Genomic DNA, 21,831 nt, shown 5'->3' on the forward strand with positions numbered 1-21,831 from the left:
ATCCCACATGCCGCGGAGTGGCTGGCCCGTGACCCATGGCTGCTGAGCCTGCGCGTCCGGACCCTGTGCTCCGCAACGGGAGAGGCCACAGCAGTGAGAGGCCCGCATAGCGCAAAAAAAAAAAAAAAAAAAAAAAAAGTACATACACTTTCACTATTAAGTAAAGTGTTATCAGTCAGGTGCTTCACCCTTCATTCCTGCCATGCCTGGTGTCCCAGAGTTTGGAGACTCTGGTTAAATTTCTCTACATAATAAGACATCTGCCTCCTTTGGTTGTGGAAGAGAAGTACTTGCCGGAGTGCTCTTGGTGGGGACAAGAGCATGGGTTCCATTGTTCTTCATACAGATTTTCAATCAGTTCCGCATTTTTGGCCAGCTACCTTACTGCTGCTTTCTCTGGTACCTGGTGCCTCCGGTTCCTGAGATGTTCCAGGGTTTTTTGTTCACATCAGCTTGCTCCTTGTATCTAGGTATCCCTTCACAAGCTGGCACTTAGGTTTTAGCTCCTTCAACTCCCTTAAATAATTTACCACACTTTATCAGCTCTCCATCTACAAAAATTTGTGTCCTCTGTTGTCTCCTTTTGTATTTTTTGTTTTGTTTTGAAGATTTATATCTTTTTTATTCATTTACTATTTAGTGAGATTTCCAAAGGAAGTAGAGAGGCATACTATGTTCAATATGTCTTGTTTAACCAATCTGCTTTCATTTTGATCAATAAGGGTTTGGTTTTAATTCATTTTGTTTTCTTCTGTTTTTAATAATTATTCTAATTTATTGGTTATGTGTTCTCTTTAGAGCTCTGGGCAGCTCTCTTTGGGAGGATGCTATTGAAAGATGGTGCTTTTTAGATAACAAATAATACTTAAAATGTCTGGAAAAATTGTCTCCAGAATCATGGTTGTGAACTAAAGTGTATATTTTTAAGTTGTTCACAGGGCTTAGAGCTCCTGCCAGAGGACTGTTACTCTTTGGTCCACCTGGAAATGGGAAAACAATGCTGGTAAGAATTCTTTTTATTTTTATTTTTTAAACTTAAAAAATATATATATTTATTTATTTGGTTGTGCTGGGTCTTAGTTGCAGCATGTGTGCTCCTTAGTTGTGGCAGGCGGGCTCCTTAGTTACAGCTCGCTGGCTCCTTAGTTGTGGCATGCGAACTCTTAGTTGCTGCATGCATGTGGGATCTAGTTCCCTGACCAGGGATTGAATCCAGGCCCCTTGCATTGGGATTGCAGAGTCTTAACCACTGGACCACCAGGGAAGTCCCAAGAATTCTTTTTTTTTTTTGCGGTACGTGGGCCTCGCACTGTTGTGGCCTCTCCTGTTGCGGAGCACAGGCTCCGGACGCGCAGGCTCAGCGGCCATGGCTCACGGGCCTAGCCACTCCGCAGCATGTGGGATCTTCCCAGACCGGGGCACGAACCCATATCCCCTGCGTCGGCAGGTGGAATCTCAACCACTGCGCCACCAGGGAAGCCCCCCAAGAATTCTTTTTAAATTTGCATGTTCTATTGAGATATTTGGGAGATAATATGAAAAAAGAAACTTTTCATTGTCCCTGAGTCTATTATTTATGACTTGCCTTTGCTATAATATACTTTTTTTATGGCCATACTGCGTGGCTTGCAGGATCTTAGTTCCCTGGCCAGGGATTGAACCCAGGGCCACAGCAGTGAAAACGCCAAGTCCTAACCTCTGAACCACCAGGGAACTCCCAATTTTTAAACTAATTTTTAATGACGAAGTAGGTGGAAACCCACATACGTTATCTTCCATAGTAGTTTGGGGCTGGCTAAATTTAATAGTGTAATTTTCATTATTTTCCCAAGTTAAATAATAAAATTTTACTGCAGAAGAGCTTACCTTACTATATTGAGTATCTTCCTAATCTTTGATTTTTTTTTTTACTATTGTTAACAGGTTTATTTAAATAATCAGCATGATACAGATTTCTTTCTTTTTTTTTTAATTGAGGCATAATTGACATACAACAGATTTTTTTTTTTCTGTGTCCTTTTGCCAAAAGTTTTTGGTAGGATTTGGATATCTTTCTCCTGCATAGCTCTCCTAGAGGGAAAACATAAATAGGGAAAGAGTAACTTTTTCCGTTAGCTGTTTGTCTTTCTCCGAGCAGTTATCTTCTATAACTAGGAAGAGAATAATACCCTCTTTTTTTTTTTTCTTTAACCTCTCCCTGTCACTTCTCTCTTAGAGAAAAAGAGAGTGGAAAGAAGCATAGCTCTTCCTAGACCTTTTCCTCATTGCTGAGAAGAAAGCACGTTGATTGCCATACGTTGAGAATTGTGTCATGGCTTATATTTTTAGGAAATCTTTTCTAGAACTTAAATTGATCAGATGTGGTTATCTTTTTAAAGCAGTTGAACTAATACAGTATTTACCCTTGTGATTTTTAAAGGCTAAAGCAGTAGCTGCAGAATCTAGTGCAACCTTCTTTAATATAAGTGCTGCAAGTTTAACTTCAAAATACGTGAGTGTTCTTTTTTCCAGTATTGTCATGTTCTCAGTTACTGTCTAAACGTTACTGTGTTAAGTATAAATGGTAAGAACATTACACCAAAATGTTTTTCTTTGAGTTTTATATCTATTATTTAGATATGCTGAATATCACTCTTCAAAGTAGAAAGTTATGTGCATTTGCTAGGCTCTTTTAAAATTGAAATTATTCTGTTAAATACTGTATTTGTTTGCTAGGGCTGTGTATTAAAGTACCACAAACTGGCTGGCTTGAACAATAGAAATTTATTGTATTGTATTTTGGAGGCTAGAAGTCCAAGATCAGGTATTGGCAGGAGTCTCAATTTTGTAAAGTAATTAAAAATAACTATAAAATGATACTTTTCCTGGTTAAATTTTGCTTCCTGTGTGAAATTTTATAAGTAAAATTGTTATGAAAGTAGGTTTACCCATATTATGCACATACTATAACAGAAAGCACTGTCTTGGAAGCTAGGAGGTAGGGATTCCACCCTAACTTTTACATGCCGAGCTGGCCTTAAGAAAGTATCACTTTAGTCTTTACTTCATTTATTTTTTAAAAATATAAACCAGGTTCTATTTATTAAATACATAGATCTTCTTTCAAATTCATGTACAAGATTTGTTAGCAGTTATGAATAAGTCTTACTGTATTTACTTCACTTATAAAGTGTTGGTGTCATAAGAGGTGATCTCTTGCAATTCCTTCCGGCTCTGAGAATATTTGTTTTGAAGATTCTAATTCTGGGGCCTTTCCTTTTTTCTTTTATTTAATTTTCAATAAAAAGAATAGATGCCACCTAGAGAACAAAATAGTTTTTGCAGTAGATTACCACAAACCTCATGACTCTTTCGTTAGATGCTTTGGTGCATAGAATGGCTTTAGTATAGTATTTCAGCCCCTGGGAATGTCTTAAGGAGTGTTCATAGACCTCCTAGAAATACTTTGATATTTATTGACAGTGATATTGTGAGAATGGGTTTTCACGGTGTTCTCAGTAGAGCAAGTTTTATTTAGAGCATTTTCCAACTTACCTGCTTCTATAAATATACCCTGCAACCTAGGGCTTAAGAATACGTGCCGCATCTCTCTCTTCTCTAGTATTCCCTCTTTCTCAGTAGTTATATCCCAATAGCTATTCCATTCTCAAGTCTTAGGAATGCAGAGTGAAACAAGACAGAGATATTTGTCATTTTTTAAAGTACTCACCAGACTGTCTTAAATAATAAATAAGTAGTCTATTTTCTAAAATTATAAGGGACAATTCAGTAACACCCCCATTCCTTAAACCAAATCTTTGGTTGTTGCAAAGAAAGGAAATTAACTTCCTAGGTTCTAGACTTTTAATAGTGAAATTTAAAAAGCTGGAATAATCTTGCATTTTATGGGTATAACAGTGTATAATGCCTTGTTTTAGGTGGGAGAAGGAGAGAAATTGGTGAGAGCTCTTTTTGCTGTGGCTCGAGAACTTCAACCTTCTATAATTTTTATAGGTAAGAACATGTTTTCCAACAACTTAGTTGAGCATTTGTAAAATTCCCTTTTCCAAATGTGAGGGATATGATGGGAAAGATTATTCAGAAGTAAAAAGGTTTTTTTAAATTTATTTTTATTGAAGTATAGTTGCAGAAGTAAAAAGTTTTAAAGAAGCACAAAGTTAAAAACTGTCTAATAAATTGAGTAGGACCCATTATATTAGTAACCTAAGTGGTAAACTAGAGATCCTTTTATTTCCTCTAGATGAAGTTGATAGCCTTTTGTGTGAAAGAAGAGAAGGAGAACATGATGCTAGTAGACGTCTAAAAACTGAATTTCTAATAGAATTTGATGGTGTAAGTATTGATTATGATATTTTTAATGTGGTAGCATTTTAGGGTATTTTCCTATTGAATGGCCCAAATTAGAAATAGATATCTTTATTATGTTTTTCTTTGTTATTTATCTAAAAGTATTGAAAAAAAAATTTGGCTTATAGGTACAATCTGCTGGAGATGACAGAGTGCTTGTAATGGGTGCAACTAACAGGCCACAAGAGCTTGATGAGGCTGTTCTCAGGTAGGGAGATTTATGTAGAAACGCACACATTTATTACAGATGTATTTACTCATGTGTTCATCTGACGTATTTCTTGTTTCCTTCTCTCTCAATTTTAAGACTAAATTCATTATTTTCCTCTCTATATCCATCTTCTGGTCTCTTGTTACCAACTGAAGATTTTGAGGACAGGGCCAGCATGATATCAGGAAAACTATTTTTAACTTTATGGTTTTAGGGAAATTACTTATTTCTTCTGGGTTGGATTAAAGTATCAAAACACCAAAACTGACTTTTACCCTCTTTTACTGGGCTTCATGAGAAGCTGATAAAGCACAGCTCGTGGGAGCCATATGCTCCCTTCTCCTATGTTTGATCAAATTTATTCCCTTTCTACTGGGAGGATAGTTTGGCTCAGCATAAAATTCTTGGATCTCCCGTTCTTTTCCTGAGGAATTTATAACATTGCCCCATTGTTTCTAGGATTGGATGTTGCAGTGTGAAAGTCTGAAGCCAGCCTGCTTTTATTCACATTTATGGGTTAATCCAGTAGAGTTAGTGTCTAATCTCCTTTCTAATACTCCTACTACTACTTTTGTAGCCTTTGTTTCTGTGGTGGTTTTTGTTTTCTTTTTTATTGGTTTCCTGATCTCTGCAAACCCATTTTTCATCTTCTGTTGTCTACTTCTTTGAGCCTTTGTATGTCATTTCCTTGAGCCTTTATATCTCACTGAGCTCTTATTTCATAGGAGCCTTTTTTTTTCATCAAATTATTTTATTTCTTGGAAAGATATTTGGTCACTATTTTAATTTGCTTTATGGCAAAATCCTCTTGTGCATGTTCTTCATTTTATCTGTTTTATGTTTACTGTATTCTTTCCCCTCTCTTTTTTGGCACTGTTTTTTAAAATCAGTCCTATGCTTTTGTCTCTTTTGCTTATTAATTTTATTTGAATAAGGGGAGTTTTCTTGGAAAACCTAATTTGGAAGGATATTGTAGAAGAGCTAGAAAAGTAAGATAGCAACCATGTATCTTGAGTTGTCCTATGAATACCCTGGACTGGTGGGCAGTCTCCCTGACTCACAACAAAGCCGTACCTGATAAAGAAGTATACGTGTATATAAATAAGCGATTGGGTTGATTTAGTCTTCTTCAACTGAAAAAGACTGGTCATTGCAAAACAGTTTGTCATCTTGCCAGACTGATTGATGTCGTCTTACAAAGATGATGTATCTTTGAGTTTCTTTGTTCAGCCTCATCTTCCTTGCCATTCCCTTGCTACTGACTAGGGTCACATGATCTACAGAGCCAGTCCTCACATGTTTGTTTAAATATGGGGAGGTCAGTTTTATTATCCCTCAGAGTGTGCTCTCTCTTTCCTCTGGAAAATTCTGCTCTGACAGCCATGTCTAAAATTTGCAGTGGCAGGTGCTGTCTGTATTCACCTTTGTCAGTGTAATTTTCACTGCCCTAGGCAGCCCTTCTTCATATATTTTAGTTCTGTAAATGTTATGTAGTTTGTTGATGATGGAGTTTACATTTCTGTTTCTGTTGTCCTTGTTGGTTTTAATTGTTTTCAGTTTCAAGAAGACAGCAGAGATCTGTTTCTTCAACTTCTTATATCAGATATTTTGTTTTAAAGTGTTACTGCTGTTAAAAAAATACAAATACATAAATGGTTAATTTAATTCTGACAATATTGAATTAAGGATTTTTAAACGTTAACTAGAATTTTTTTTAACTTTTTATTGGAGTATATTTGATTTACAATTTTGTGTTAGTTTCAAGTGTATAGCAAAGTGAATCAGTTATACATATATCCACTCTTTTTTAGATTATTTTCCCATATAGGTCATGACAGAGTATTGGGTAGTGTTACCTGTGCTATGCAGTAGGTCCTTATTAGTTATCTATTTTATATATTTAACTAGAATATTTTAAAAGAGTAACTTTTATACTGATAACTACTAAAATGTATTCAAATGCCTTCAGCATTATATTTAAAGCTTTGTTCTTGTTATGTGCTACTTGAACTGAATTATCTGTAAATTCAAAACTGTATTTCTGAGATGGCTTGAATCCTTTTTTTAGGCGTTTCACCAAACGGGTATATGTGTCTTTGCCAAATGAGGAGGTATGTATCTGTGTTTGAATTTTTTTTAAGGCAGAAACAAGAACTACCATCTTGACAGTATTAAGTCTTCCAGTGCATGGTACAGCTGCATTGGAAACGTTTGGTGGTTTCTTAAAAAGATAAACAGAAAACTTACTGTAAGACCCCAAAATTTCATTCCCAAGAATCTACCCAAGAGAAATGAAAACATATGTCTACACAGACATGTACAAGAATTTTTATAACAGCATTATAAATAATAGCCAAGAACTACAGAGAATCTAAAATAGTCTTCAGGCTTCCCTAGTGGCCTGAATCCACCTGCCAGTGAAGGGGACACAGGTTCGAGCCCTGGTCTGGGAAGATCCCACATGCTGCAGAGCAACTAAGTAGACCCCGTGCTCCGCAACAAGAGAAGCCACCACAATGAGAAGCCCACACACCACAACAAAGAATAGCCCCTGCTTGCTGCAACTAGAGAAGGCCCACATGCAGCAATGAAGACCCAACACAGCCAAAAATAAATAAATAAATAAAATTTTAAAAATCCTTAAAAAAAAAGTCGTCACTTGGTGAAAGGATATACAAATGTGGTATATCCATTTAATGGAATACTGGAATAAAAGGAATGAGCTACTTACACATACCATAATATGGATGAACCTCAAAAACATTATACTAAATAAAGATGCCAGATGCAAAAGATTTCCTATCATATGATTCCATTTTTATGAAATGTCTAGAAAAGGCTCACTTCTGGAAACAAAGTAGATAGTGATTAGGTAAGGCTGTGGGTGGAAGTCGGGATTAACTGCAAACAGGCACAAGTGAACTTTTTGGGGTGATAGAAATGTTCTAAAATTGGATTATGGTGATGGTTGCACAATTCTAAACTTATTAAAAGTCATTGAATTATACACTTCAGAAGGGTGAGATTCCATGTTACATGAATTCATATCTCTATAAAACTTTTTTTTTAAATTGTGGTGTCTAGCTCAGACCCTTAGCATCTTTGGTAGTAACAGCAGCTACTTTCTTAGTGTTTTATTTGGATTGTTTTTAACTCTTTCAGGAACTCTCAAAAAATTGTTATTTTAACAGATATATGTGTGAGGCTCTAAGAGGTAGAGTGGTTTGTATAAGATCATTCAGTTCCTAAATCCTGGATATTTTATTAAGCCAATTCTTAGGACTGATAATTCTTTAATATTTCTTTTCAGACACGACTACTTTTATTAAAAAATCTATTATGTAAACAAGGAAGCCCATTGACCCAAAAAGAACTAGCACAACTTGCTAGGTGAGTAATTTGATTTAGTCTATCTTGCAGTTTTTTTTTTTTAAGAATTCTTTTTGTTTTCTTTAAAGTAAGCTCATGAATGAAATGAGTAATTTATCTATCAGAAAACTTCTTATTGTTTCATTCTCTACTTCCTTTACCTTCTTTCATCTCATTTTCTTATATATATGGTGTCTAAATTTTAGTTTCTAGATCCTCTAGAAGACATGACCTAAACAGCTAATGATGGTAGTATATATTCTTTTTATAAATTTATTAAAACTTATAAGTGGTATTAAAGTAATTTTTAATAAATTTATTTTATTTATTTTTGGCTGTGTTGGGTCTTCGTTGCTGCATGTGGGCTTTCTCTAGTTTTGGTGAGCGGGGGCTATTCTTCGTTGTGGTGTGTGGGCTTCTCATTGCAGTGGCTTCTCTTGTTGCAGAGCACAGGCTCTAGGCGCGTGGGCTTCAGTAGTTGTGGAACATGGGCTCTAGAGTACAGGCTCAGTAGTTGAGGCTCACAGGCTTAGTTGCCCCGTGGCATGTGGGATCTTCCTGGACCAGCACTCGAACCTGTGTTCCCTGCATTGGCAGGCAGGTTCTTAACCACTGTGCCACCAGGGAAGCCCTGAAGTAATTTTTAAAATGTAAAACATCTCATATCTGCCTACACCAACACATATTTTCACTTAAACTTATTTTGCTTACACATAATTTTTTTTTTTCTTTTTTTTTTGTGGTACGCGGGCCTCACTGCTGTGGCCTCTCCCGTTGCAGAGCACAGGCTCCGGACGCGCAGGCTCAGCAGCCATGGCTCACGGGCCCAGCCGCTCCGGCATGTGGGATCTTCCTGGACCGGGGCACGAACCCGTGTCCCCTGCATTGGCAGGCAGACTCTCAACCACTGCGCCACCAGGGAAGCCCCACATAATTTTTTTAAACTTTGACTTCTTCAGCTTTTTTTTATGAGTGGTGTATTAAGTAGAAACTGAATATAGGAGATACACTCATGAATTTTAGTCATTGAAAAAAATCTCATAAAGTAATTTAAAATGTTCAACAAGAATGTGAATAGCTAGTTATGTTGGTAAAAACTCTGAGTTCCCAGATACCTATGAAAAAATAACAAATTCAGTACTTGGAAATACTGAGATCCTTCTTTGAATTCCAATAAAATATTTTGCTAATAATGTTTGTGCAGTTATTTAACATAGTACATCATAAGTAAATGCTTTTTTTCCTGTTTTATTTTCCTCTTCCTCTTTGCCTCCCTAGTTCTTAGTTCCCTTTGATAGTATCTTGGCTGCCCAGGATCTGCACTGTGGCATCCCATTCAGGTGTGCCTCCTTTTGCCAATGTCTTCTATCCCAGACCCTTCCTTCACCCTGTCTGTCCTACATTTAAAGAAATCTTCCTTGATTGGCCCTCATTTCATCAAGGCAGTTCTCTTTGTGAAGATAAAGACTCATTAACTTATAGAGAAGTAATTGTGGTTATGTGTCAGTTGGCCAGCAATGGCTTATAGATGTTACCTTTCCAGGGCACAAATTTACAATTTAATGGAGGCTCCTGGAGATATAGTATACTTTAATCTAAAGGAATGGTTCTAATAATGAAAATTCGAGGCATTATAAGGAACCAGTCGGCTGTTTGTTTTTAGCAAGTAGGCCTTCCTCTGCCCTTCAAATCAAATCACATAGCTGTCTGCTTGATAACAAAGGCAAGCTAGGTTTTACTCTTATTCTGTGGAGATTTAAATCTGCAAAGGTGAAAATAAGTTGCTCTTTCTTCTTTCCCATTCTCAGAATGACCGATGGATACTCAGGAAGTGATCTAACAGCTTTGGCAAAAGATGCAGCACTGGGTCCTATCCGAGGTAGGAATACAAAAGCTTGAAACATTTACAACTGTTTATTAGACCACTTCAGAAGTTTAAGAAGTCCCTATTGAGAGGTATTTTTTATTAGTAAGAAAGCAGTAAAACTATATCAGTGGAAAACTTGATTAAAACTTGATACAAAGTTTCTAGACTTAGGGTCAACAAACCTTTCTGAAAATAGTTTTAGACTCATGGGCTGCATATGCTCTGTTGCATCTTCTTCTCACTCTTCTTCTGACTCCTCCTCCTCCTCCTGCTCATCCTCCTCTTTTTTTTTTTTTCCAACAACAACAAAAAGCTGTGAAACCATTCTTAGCTCACAGACAATACAAAGACAGTCCGTGGATCAGTGGACCATGAGCCCTGTTCTGGACAGCAGGTTTCGCTTCTTGATAGTAGGTTAGCAGCAGAAAACTCAAGAAAATGAGAACTTTTTAAAGCAAGTGGAAAAGAATAATAAAGGGAAGATTTTCTCATCTATTTTTTGGTTGTTTTCATTTCAGTATTCTAGTATGACTTGAAATTAATGTGTGTAAGGAAACATATAAATAGAAGTTTTTACTTTTATCATTATATGTTATCTTTTGAAAAATTGCAGCAAAGTATATCATTCATTGCTCTGTTTTGATTCAAGGTAATTTGTTGACTCTGAAATACCACATCTATCATTTTTAGGTTATGTTAGATTAAACTCACTGTGATAATCACTTTAGAGTAGATGTTCTCAGCTACTCTTCCACAGGCAGCATGGGCAGTGGATGGGTGATGCTCTCAGGTATGCACTCAGATTACTGGCTATGGTGGTAAAATTGAACATGGAACATTCAACTTCTAGAACATATCTCTCACAGTGAAACAGGGTACTGATTAAGAACTGCTGCTTGAAAGAATAATAAATGTAACCTTGAGAATATAGTTTGAAACTCTGGGTAAAGCATTTTAGTCAAGCTTTCTTTCTGCAGGAGGCATGAAATCTTGTTCAGATACTGGACTCAGAATCAGTAGCTAATGTATAAATCGTGTATTTTTTAGAATATTTTAGCTGTTATTCTGAAACAAAGTTGTTGGCTTAAAATAACGAATGCCTTTTATAAAGAACAAGTTGTATTATTTTAAGTTTACTATGAAATTTGTAGAATCTGTTGTTCTTGAGCAATATATAAAGAAATTGAATGCCTTCCTAAGAAGGAATATTATTCTAAGCATTTATAAATTGTATGTGCTCTTAATATTAATGTATGTCTCTTTTAATATAATGATTTATATTGAACATATACTTTTAGATTATTGTACATCGTTAGTTTAAACTTGGAAGTCTTTTTTTTGTAAGTGACATTTATATTTTACAGAACTGAAACCAGAACAAGTGAAGAATATGTCTGCCAGTGAGGTATACTATTTTACAATTATCTTTTTTTCGTTCTGGTCCTCTAGATTGTAAAACATATCTTTTGTCTGGATTTTTCTAGTTTATCTGATTAGAAACTAGAAAAAGTTAATTTTGCTTCATTTCAAAATATGGAGGACTGTCTAACTAGTCTCTTATGGTGTCCTTTGGTAATACACAATAAATATACATAATCATTAAGTCATTTTCTGTCAAATCATATTACATAAATACTAAACAGAACAAAATTATAGGCAACTTGAGGATTTTATACATTATGAATATAGCTTGTAACAGGTTAATCGCTTGATGTTCTATTTTGTTAGTTTTTCAGTAATGTTTATGTCTTCCTTATAAAAGCAATACAGTTTCCATTGTAATGTAATTCATTACATTTAAAAAATATGGGAGGTCCCCTTATGGGATGCTGAAGCATTTCTTCTGAAAAAAATTGCCAGCAAAATATAGAATTGGATATGCAGAATGATCATAACTATGTAACCAGCCAGTTTAAATCAGATTTGAATTATGTAACTTATCTCTCAGAGCTCAGATAGCACCGAAACATTACTAACCAAAGAGACTTCATTCTTGGAACAGAAGAGAGACTAGAACTCCAGTGGAGTCCAAATGTGAACTGAAAACAAAACAAACAAACAAAAAAACCAATAAAAAACCCCAGAGGCGTGGGCTGGAGGCTGGTGGCTGGTGGCTGGCTAGGGGATCTGCACATTACATTGCAGAGAGTCCTGTCCAAGTGAACTCTTAACATAGAGAATAAATGTACTTGAGTATGAGTACATTTTGGCAGTCTTTTTTCTTCAGGCTTCCAAGTAAATTTGAGGTTGTCTTCAGGCATCTTGTGCATGGTGCTTAACCAACTACATTACTAAGAAAGCCTTCAGACTTCTTGCAACCACCTTTTTCCATTTCAGCGGTCTAGTTTACCTGGCGTGTGTTTGACATGAATGAAGCTTAGGAATAGAGAATTCCACATGTCATATACTTTAGTGTTTAGCTACTATTACCTTAAAAATTCATGTTTAAAGTATAAGTTTCAGGTCCCTTTTATCTGATTCATAATTTTGATTCCACATTTTTCTAATTTTTAAAAATGTATTAGTACTGTCTTGAGGTTATAATTTATTTACAGTATCCCATCAATATGTTATTTTTTAAGATGTTCTTATACTCATAGCATAACCTAATAGTACTTTTCTACCCAGAAAGTAAGCATTGTGCATGAATTATTTCTTTGCCACACACCACTCTCCCTACCTTGGACTCAGGACCGGTAAACTTGATATTTCATATATGTACTCTGGCCCCCTAAAGTTGAGGAAAGGCCCATTGTGTGACATTTTAGGCCTCTGTCTTTGTCCCTTGGACAGACCATATACTAAAATTAAAACTACTGAATGAATTACAAAAAATAACATTACTGGTACCTTTTGTGACCATTCCACTAATTATGTGTAGTCAGGTTACAGTGTTATAGTTTTTGGTTCTACTGTATACTTTCATTCAGTTTAAGTTTATTTTTAACCTAATGATTTTAGTATTAATAATTTGATAATAGCTTTTAGTCATTAGTCCTGGCTTATGAGTTAATATTTATAAAGCACTTAGAAAAGTCTGGCAATAGTGAATACTGCATAGGTATCCATTAAATAATTTTAAAATACATAAATACTAAATAATGGCAATTTATTATAGAGATCAAGGAAATCCATTCTATTTTCTTATTTATGAGATGACAGAAAAACACAAGTAGTTTGGTTTTAAAATTGTATACTAGAATTTTTTTCAGCCATTCTTCGGTACAATTTTAATAATTGTGTTATCAGGTGCTGGTCTATATGCAGAAATTTAGATGAGATATACCTAATTTGCCTTTTATAGTTTATAAGAATAGAAACTCAAATAATTGTGTTAGAATTCTGTGTTTTTAAAAGGTAGTGCTGAAAATCATTGGTTATAAATTCAGAGTATAATGTACTTTGTTTATAAAGCACACAGTTTGTATCCAGTTCAACTTTATTAGTTCTTTTATTATTTTGTTTTGATAAGACTTCTTTGCTCTTTATTTTTCCCTCTTTACTTAACTAGCTACCGGTTGATTTTTCCTGTTATATACATTAGTCTCTTAGTAACTTTAAAATATCATATTTTCTATATAACTTTTAAAGGTTACTTTTCATTTAAAGTTATTACAAAATATTGGCTATATACCCCATGTTGTACAATACATCCTTGAGCCTATCTTACACCCGATAGTTTGTACCTCCCACTCCCCCATGCCTACATTGCCCCTCTCGCCCTCTCCCTGCTGGTAACCACTAGTTTGTTCTCTATATCTGAGTCTGCTTCTTTTTTGTTATATTCACTAGTTTGTTGTATTTTTTGAATTCCACATGTAAGTGATATCATACAGTATTTGTCTTTCTCTGTCTCATTTAGTTCACTTAGCATAATATCCTCCAAGTCCATACATGTTGCTGCAAATGGCAAAATTTTGTACTTTTTTATGGCTGAGTAGTATTCCATTGTGTGTATAATATATGTGTGCATATATATATATTATACACACACACACACACACACACACACACCCCACATCTTTATCCATTCATCTGTTGATGGACACTTAGGTTGCTTCCATATCTTGGCAATTGTAAATAAGGCTGCTATGAACATTGGGGTGCATGTATCTTATCAAATTAGTGTTTTTGTTTTTTTCAGATATATACCCAGGTGTGGAATTGCTGGGTCATATGGTAGTTCTAGTTTTGGTTTTCTGAGAAACCTCCATACTGTTTTCCACAGTGAAATACACACACACACACACACACACACACACACACACACACACACACCAAACTATGAACATAAATTAGAATTTCATCAAAAGCTTTTGAAACCTTAATCTTAATAACAGATATTCAGGAGTATCATAGATAATACTCACATTACATTCATCATTCTTCTAAATTTTGGGCTTTAGGAAGAGCCAGTGTGTGTTTTACAGTTAAATAAGGGGCAAATAGGGGCCATGCAGCGATTACAGTAACAATATATCCTTTTCCATTTTGACAAATTTTTCAGATTAGGCTACAAGTTACAAATGTAGTTCATTTTCTTAATCTATGCTATGTTGATATTAGAGAGGATGTGGAGTAGTTAGATTGGGTTTTATAAGAGTAATAAAAAGAATAATATAGATAAATATCAGTTGTTGAAGTTTTATCTCCAGTTCTTCTTTAACTTCTTATTTGGGAGCAAAATATACATGTGATAATACATAAGTGATAATTTTTAATACTGGTCATCTTGTGCCAAACTCCATTTTGCCTTTTGAAAATCCTTAGGTAAAAATTAGGTATTTATTAACTCAGTATTGTTTTATTTTACTTTCTTGAAGCCAATTAAAAATCTCAGAATATAAGACCAAATTGACATAAAAATGTATTATAAGCAATACTAATATTAGAAAATTTCAGACATAAGCCTCCTCCATGTTGTAGTTAAAGAGCAATATTTCCTTCAAAGTCCTGTGTACATCTTGTAAACTCCTCTTTCCTTTCTGATAAACCTGGCATGAATTTAGCTAGAGTGTGTTTGTGGTGAGTGAGACTTGAGAGTGCAAAATTCCGTGGAACTATACGCAGAAAAAAAACTGGAAGGAGATAAGCCAAATAGTTGTTGTATATCTGAACGGTGGAATTGTGAGTGATTCTTTTTTCTGATTGTCTGTATTTTGTCAAATTTTCTGTAATGAGTATGTCTTGTTTTTATAATGGGAAAATATTGCGATTTAAAATGTTAATACCTAGGAGCTAAAATGTGAAATGAAAGTATATTGGTATAGCATTTTGGTAGGATTTCTTATATAGCAAACTTGCCTAATAAAGAATAATATATAAAATAAGATGATTGGCATGATTTTCTAAGAATACATCTCTATATATTTTAACATTAATAAACAGCATCATTACTTTTATCCGTCATTGGGTTAACTATTGCATATGTGTTCATCTATCATCATGTGTGTTTTTTTAATCTAGATGAGAAATATTCGATTATCTGACTTCACCGAATCCTTAAAAAAGATAAAACGCAGCGTGAGTCCTCAAACCTTAGAAGCATACATACGTTGGAACAAGGATTTTGGAGATACTACTGTTTAAACCTGCAGAACGTTTTACTTTCCAAGAGAGAAACCTACCATCTTCTATGAATAGTTATCTGCTACAGAAACTCAGCCTAAGTTTACAGGACTTTTCAGAGTCTTACAATTATTTGTGCACCCCAGAAGATGAACCATAAAATAAATTTAAATAAAGTATACAATGCAAATGGAATATTTTGTTTAAGGCCTTCTTGCCTTGATGGTCACAGATATCCCGATGGGCACTGTAAGTTAGAGCAGAACAAAAACTGATTCTGGTCTTCTTTACCAATATAATCATAATGTAAATAATAATTTGTATATTATGTTGCAGATGAAAGTATTCCAGAGACAGTGAATGGTAGAAGACACAAGAGCCTTTGGTTGTTTGTCTTCTGACATCTTTTCTTAAAATAGTAATTTTTCCTATTTTCCTTTCCTACTGTTGTCTTTACTACACTATGGGTGATTGGAATGCCAAACACTCTGTTTCTTTTTTTTTTCTTTTTACAAATTGTGTGCCAAATGAAACTTTTTCCTATGTAACAGTAGTAGGAAAAAAGTATTTTGAAGGTTTTTTTCTTCTTCATAAATCTACAGACATTAAACAATGTATCCTTTTCACTTTTTATTTTTCTATTACCTTTCTACCAAACAATTTAGAAAGTAATATGATAGCAACAAAACAAATCTAGTGAAATGGAGAAGGAGAAATTTTGAAGTTTTCAGACACTCTGTCATACAACATGTAGATCAGTCCTCCTGTGACCTGATGTATTTTTTTTCTAATATATTTGTCAGAAATCTATTGTAGACTGTTAACTTATTCCTAATGGAATTTATTTTCTGTTAGAATTCTAATATTTAAAAAAGCCAATTTTAACTGCTGTAAAAGTGGTTTCTGTACAAGAGAAGGGAAGTACTAGGAGCTAAGACATTTCTAATTTATTGCTTATTACTTTCTTACTGTTTATAGGATAATTACAAGCCAGTGGATTTACCATGTTTTATTCTTAATAATTATTAATCCCTCCAATGAAACTTTAAAAAAAATTACTGAATTTTTATACATTGCATACATTTTATAGGTTTCTTGTGCTCACTTTGTTAACTAAAAAGTTTTAGTCTGTTAAGCTGCCTTTTGTTCCCCAAAAATGTACAGTAATTCTGTTTCTTGTTTGTATAAGTATGCCTGGGTTTTTATTATAAAAACGTTATTGTAGGAAGTAGAGACTCATATCATGGCCTTTTAAATATTGTAATAAAGGCAAATAGATATTTGCCCTTAGTTTACTGGTTAAAAGTTTGTTTATAGAAATTTTCTTTGGTGCTTTTATGTAAAATGTCATGGGTGGAAATAATAATTTTATAGTAGTAACAAATTTTTCATTTAAGAAAAATAGCTTTGGTTTAGAGAGAATATATTAAAGTTAAAAACTTGCCCCCACTAGATAAGAATTTTATAATGAAGACATACATTCTTCTTCACTTTACTCTTTCTCATCTTAAAGATTTATCTAAATATAGAAGATGTATGATTTCTTAAGATCATGTGCTATCTGTAACCATAACTTAAATCATGTTTCTTCTAACCATAGAACTCCCTGGATAATAAAAATGAGGGTTGAGATAAATAGAAAAAAAAATTTTTAAGCCAGAACCATACATATTTTTAGGTCATGAGTAGTATCTTTCTAAGGTCTCAAACACTAAACCATCCAATATAAAATATTGATAATGACAGATGATGAAATATACACGATGACAAGAATTAGGAACATCCCAAATTAAAACATTTTCAATAAAGCTCATAAAATTTCATTTTTTCTTTTCATTTAGAAAAAGATTAACATTATTGATACTTGGATAACTGGTCAATCGTATTAAAAGTCTGTGTGCTTTAAACTCAACTTTAAAATATAAACTTTAAAATTATCATAAAATTATCTGCAATAATTGAATGTAGCTCACTTTTTATTGGGAAAGGTTTTAGATAACAAAGACTTCAAATGTTATATAAAAGTCAAATTAATATTGTTATAAACATTGAGTCAGAATTATATTACTGTATGAATATCCATCCGTGTATGGAAGTTACTTTAATTTCCTGATGAGGTCTAAAATTGAGCTTAGTGCTACAGAACTATTTTCTTTGACTTAACTATGACCAAGTTTTATTTTAAGCTGTGTTTCTCTCATGGAAGGGCCATAAACATAGAATAATTATATAGTAGGATGTGTAAGGGATTGGTTTGGTCTTTTTCAATAAAGATAGAAGTTGCTGAGGTTTCCCGAATTAGTATTAGGCTTAGATTGTGACCTTGTAGATTTTGCACTGAGCTCTGTGTCATGTTATTTCGTAAAAGGTAATGTTTAAACATTAAACGTTAGTGTGTTGTTCATGTAAATATGGCAGAGTTTCGTAAACTAAATTAAAACTTACTGATGTACTGGACTTTGAGCCAAGGGAAAGAATCAATACTATCTTTCCAGATATCTTAAGGGTAAAAGCTTATTCTAAGACAGTCTGCCAATTGAGGTTATTAGATTTCCGACTTGCATATATACTTTGTGCTTGGGAAGAATTGGAGGAAAATCAGATACTAGAATTCTAATTTAAGTAAATATACAGCAGTCTTTGTGTATAGTGTAAAATTCATTATATTTTGTACAAAAACTAATTCTTTTGGTAGAATGAACCATTTACAGTTTGTTTTTGGACTCTGAGTCAGAGGGTTTTCCTTTAAATGCCTGTCTCAGTTTTACTCTGGTCTTTTGTACTTTTCTTCAGAAGAAATGAATTAAAGGGTTCAGCTGCATAAGTGGGTTTTTATCCTAATGGATTGGAAATAAATTATAAACTTTATTTTGCTTTTAATTTTTTTATTTGAAACTTTTTGAGATTTCAGAGGTTGCAGTCTGGTATTGAAGGAATAGCTTTTATTGGACTGACTCTCTTGCCAATAAAAATGTAAAGTCTGAACAAAGTATAAAAAGCTGTGATTAGAAGACTCTAGAAAGCAATTAAAAACAGGCAAAAACAGCACAAAATCATATACTAGAAGAGATCCACATTAACTAGCTTTTTACCATGAGGGAAATTTCCAGCTTGTGCAGTGTGCTTGGAAATAGAATTCAAGCAGAATGTGACAGTCTTGCTGGGCTGAGGAGTCATTTGGGGCTTCTAGGACAGCTTGAAATTAGGAGGGAAATTTTGAAATGGAGAGAGCTTCAGAGATCTAATCCCCCAAATCTACTTGCAAATTCTTTTCAAATGCTTGGTGGATTCCAAAATTGTACCTATGCAGTGTGATATTCAAAGGAACCCAGCAGAAAGCAATAGTTGAAGTCCAAGGAACTGAGTAGTGGTAACAACGGCTGGACGAATACAGGGCGAATAAGAGGGGTTTAGTAAACACTTCTGGTTTCCCATTGAAACCCAAAACGGGCCGTGGCTTAGGAGGAAGGACAACATCCCAAAACTAAGGGATGTACTTTAGGACTCTGGGCAAAATGCGAAGAAACTCACTGAAACAAAGCTTAAAATCAGGCTTTCACAGCATCAAGGTTATACATTAGTAAGTTAACAGCTAGCCAGAATAAAACATTGTTTGGAAGAAAACAAAATCCAGAGTCTTTACGATATGTCATTCACAAAGTCCAGTACAAAATAAACCTTAAGCATACAAAGAAAAATTATATGATCCGTAATCAACAGAAAATATATAGAAGCAGATACACAGATGACCCTATGTTGGAGTTAACAAAATTATTTTTTAACAGCTTTAAAATACATTTTAAAATTTACAGGGGAAAAAATGGTGGATCAATAGATTGGGATTCTTGGCAGAGAAACAGAAACTGAAAACCAAATGGAAAGTCTGGTGATTAAGAATTAGAATCTGAAATGAAACACATAGTGTCTAAATTTAAATGTTCACTGGATGGGCTTAACAGTAAACTGCACAAGCAGAGGAAAGAAAAGTGGAAGACAGCCAGTACAATTATCAAACTGAAGCACAGAGAAAAAAAGAAACAGCAGAGATTTGAGACCTGTGGGACAGTATCAGTCTAATGTAAGGTACTTTTGAGGTCCAGAGGAGAGGAAAGGAAGAGAATGGGGCAAGAGAAATATTTGAAGCAGTAATGCCTGAAATTTTCTCAAAATTGTTGGAAAACATCAACTTACAGGTCCAAGAAGTTCAGTGAATTCCAAGCAGAATAAATGCAACAAAGATCACATCTGGGTGCACAGTATTGCAAAACACACACACATGCACAAAACCAAATCAAGTCAAAAAAATCTCAAAAGCAGCCAGAGAGGGGAAATGACATTACACTTGAATAAACAGTAAAAGTGGTGGCTAACTTCATCAGAAACAATGGAATCCAGGAAATGATGGAATGACATTCTTAAAGTGTAAAAATCATACACTACTATATAAAAAACAGATAAGGCCCTACTGTGTAGCACAGGGAACTATATTCAGTATCTTGTAATAAAATGGAAAAGAATCTAGAAAATTTTATATATATATATATATATGAGAATCACTTTGCTGTATACCTGAAACTAATACAACATTGGAAATCAACTGTACATCAATTAAAAAAAATAAAGTGCAAAAATTAACAAAAGTTAACCTAAAATTCTGCGTCTACTTAGAATGTTCAAAATAGTAAGACAAAATAAAAGCTATTCCAGGTGTACAAAACCTAAGAGAATTTCTTGTTAGCAGACTGACATTATAGGAAATGCTTTAAGAAATTCTTTAGGCTGACAGAAAGTAATCCTCCATAGGAATCTGTATCGCCAGGAAGGAATTAAGAACTTTGCAAATGATATATATGTCAGTAAATACAAAAGATAATTTTTTCTTAATTTCTCTGAATATTTGTTTTTAAAAAATTTACAGTGTGGTATTTATAGTGTATGTAGAAGTAGATGATAAAGATAGCACAAAGGGTAGGAGAGGGCAGTGAATGGAATTATGTTGAAATAAGGTTATTATATTGTACATAAAGTTGTATAGTATTATTGTAAGGTAGACTAATGAGGATGCATATTATAATCTCACCCAGCAAAGGGAACAAGAGTATGGGGCAAAGTCCAGAGGAAACCAAGCACCAGCTTCCAAGAGTCCTCTCCCAGTGGAATTACACAGGATGCACTTAATTCCTCCAGCATCAAGTTATGACAACATGGGTGAAGATGTTAGGCCTAAATGTGTTAGGCACAGTGAACCACTCTCAGGGAATAGTGGGAACCCTCCCCCAAATCCAAGTTCCCAGATGCCAACCAAACTTGGAATCTGGCCTTTCAAAAGATAGCAATCTCAGCCCAGCTATGCTAGCTTCTTTTCTGCACAGTTGTTCAGGGCAGGTTTTGCAGTGGGGAGGAGGGACACATGGTGGCCCAAAGTGGGTGTCATAGACCAAGTGGGGTGAGGAGGGTGTCTACAATAATGGGCAGCTTAGTATGGGGTATTGGGGACAGAGTAAGGAAGTTATTCGTATGCGTTGGGGCAACCTAGAATGAGGAATAAGTTCTCAAGAATAGAGAGGTGTGTATTGGGGAAAGGTGTCAGCAAAGATGACAAACTGCTTACATGCAAGAGACTTAATCAGACAAGTCAATATATTAACCATAGTGGAGCCATGTTTCTGTCAGAGAATGGAGTTATGAATACAAAAAAAATGAAACCTGTGGGGTTGGGCTGGAATTGGATTTAAGAGTATGAATTCATGATTTAAGATATATAAAAACAGATGAAGAAATGTAGATGTAAATATATTTATATTTGTGTACACATATTCCCCAGTTCTTTGCATTGAGAAGGCCTTGGAGTAGTTACACCCCAAAAGCAATGAGCACACATACCACTCCTGTCTTCTAAATTCTCTACTGTCTTAGTCTGTTCAAGCTGCCACATTTTTAGGTGTTTTTTAAAAGCAGCATTCCCCTTCTTGGTATCAAAATCTTAGTCTGCTTGAGCTGCCATAACAAAAATATCATAGACTGCAAGACTTAAATGACAGATATTTATTTTCACAGTTCTGGAGGGTAGGAAATCCAAGATCAACGTGCCGACCAATTTTGTTTCTGGTGAGAGCTCTCACTGGCTTGTAAATGGCTGTGTCCTCAGTGACAGAGAGAGAGCAGGCTCTCTGGTGTCTCTTCTTATGAGGACACTAATCCTATCTTGAGGGTCCCACCCTCATGACCTCATCTAATCCTAATTATCTCCCAAGGACCCCATGTCCAAATACCATCACGTTGTGGCGGTAGGGTTTCAATATACAAATTTTAAGGGGACACAAACATTCGGTGCATAATATCCACTAAGGAACCTGGGCTCCTTGGTGAAATGGCCAACTCCAGGTTTAGGGCAGAGAAAATACAGGATAACCCAGAATATCTTGTGCCAGAAAAGAAGAAAGTGCTTAAAGAAGGATGAGGATGAATT

At 34.7% G+C, this 21,831-nt stretch overlaps 1 protein-coding gene across 4 annotated transcripts in view; it reads left to right on the forward strand.

Annotated features, from left to right (window-relative positions):
• SPAST (spastin) overlaps positions 1 to 18,242 on the forward strand; it is a 62,999-nt gene extending 44,757 nt beyond the window's left edge. For all 4 annotated transcript variants that reach the window (XM_032652942.1, XM_032652940.1, XM_032652941.1 and 1 more), the window contains 10 exons: positions 929 to 1,003; positions 2,420 to 2,491; positions 3,918 to 3,993; positions 4,241 to 4,332; positions 4,476 to 4,555; positions 6,627 to 6,669; positions 7,869 to 7,948; positions 9,736 to 9,806; positions 11,159 to 11,199; positions 15,261 to 18,242. In XM_032652942.1, coding sequence (XP_032508833.1) covers positions 929 to 1,003; positions 2,420 to 2,491; positions 3,918 to 3,993; positions 4,241 to 4,332; positions 4,476 to 4,555; positions 6,627 to 6,669; positions 7,869 to 7,948; positions 9,736 to 9,806; positions 11,159 to 11,199; positions 15,261 to 15,383 — 753 coding nt within the window. In that variant the 3' untranslated portion in view covers positions 15,384 to 18,242. The remainder of the gene's footprint in view (positions 1 to 928; positions 1,004 to 2,419; positions 2,492 to 3,917; positions 3,994 to 4,240; positions 4,333 to 4,475; positions 4,556 to 6,626; positions 6,670 to 7,868; positions 7,949 to 9,735; positions 9,807 to 11,158; positions 11,200 to 15,260) is intronic.
• The last annotated feature ends 3,589 nt before the right edge of the window (positions 18,243 to 21,831 follow it).

This window comes from Phocoena sinus, chromosome 13, assembly GCF_008692025.1.
Source record: "Phocoena sinus isolate mPhoSin1 chromosome 13, mPhoSin1.pri, whole genome shotgun sequence".
NCBI classification, from domain to species: Eukaryota; Metazoa; Chordata; class Mammalia; order Artiodactyla; family Phocoenidae; genus Phocoena; species Phocoena sinus.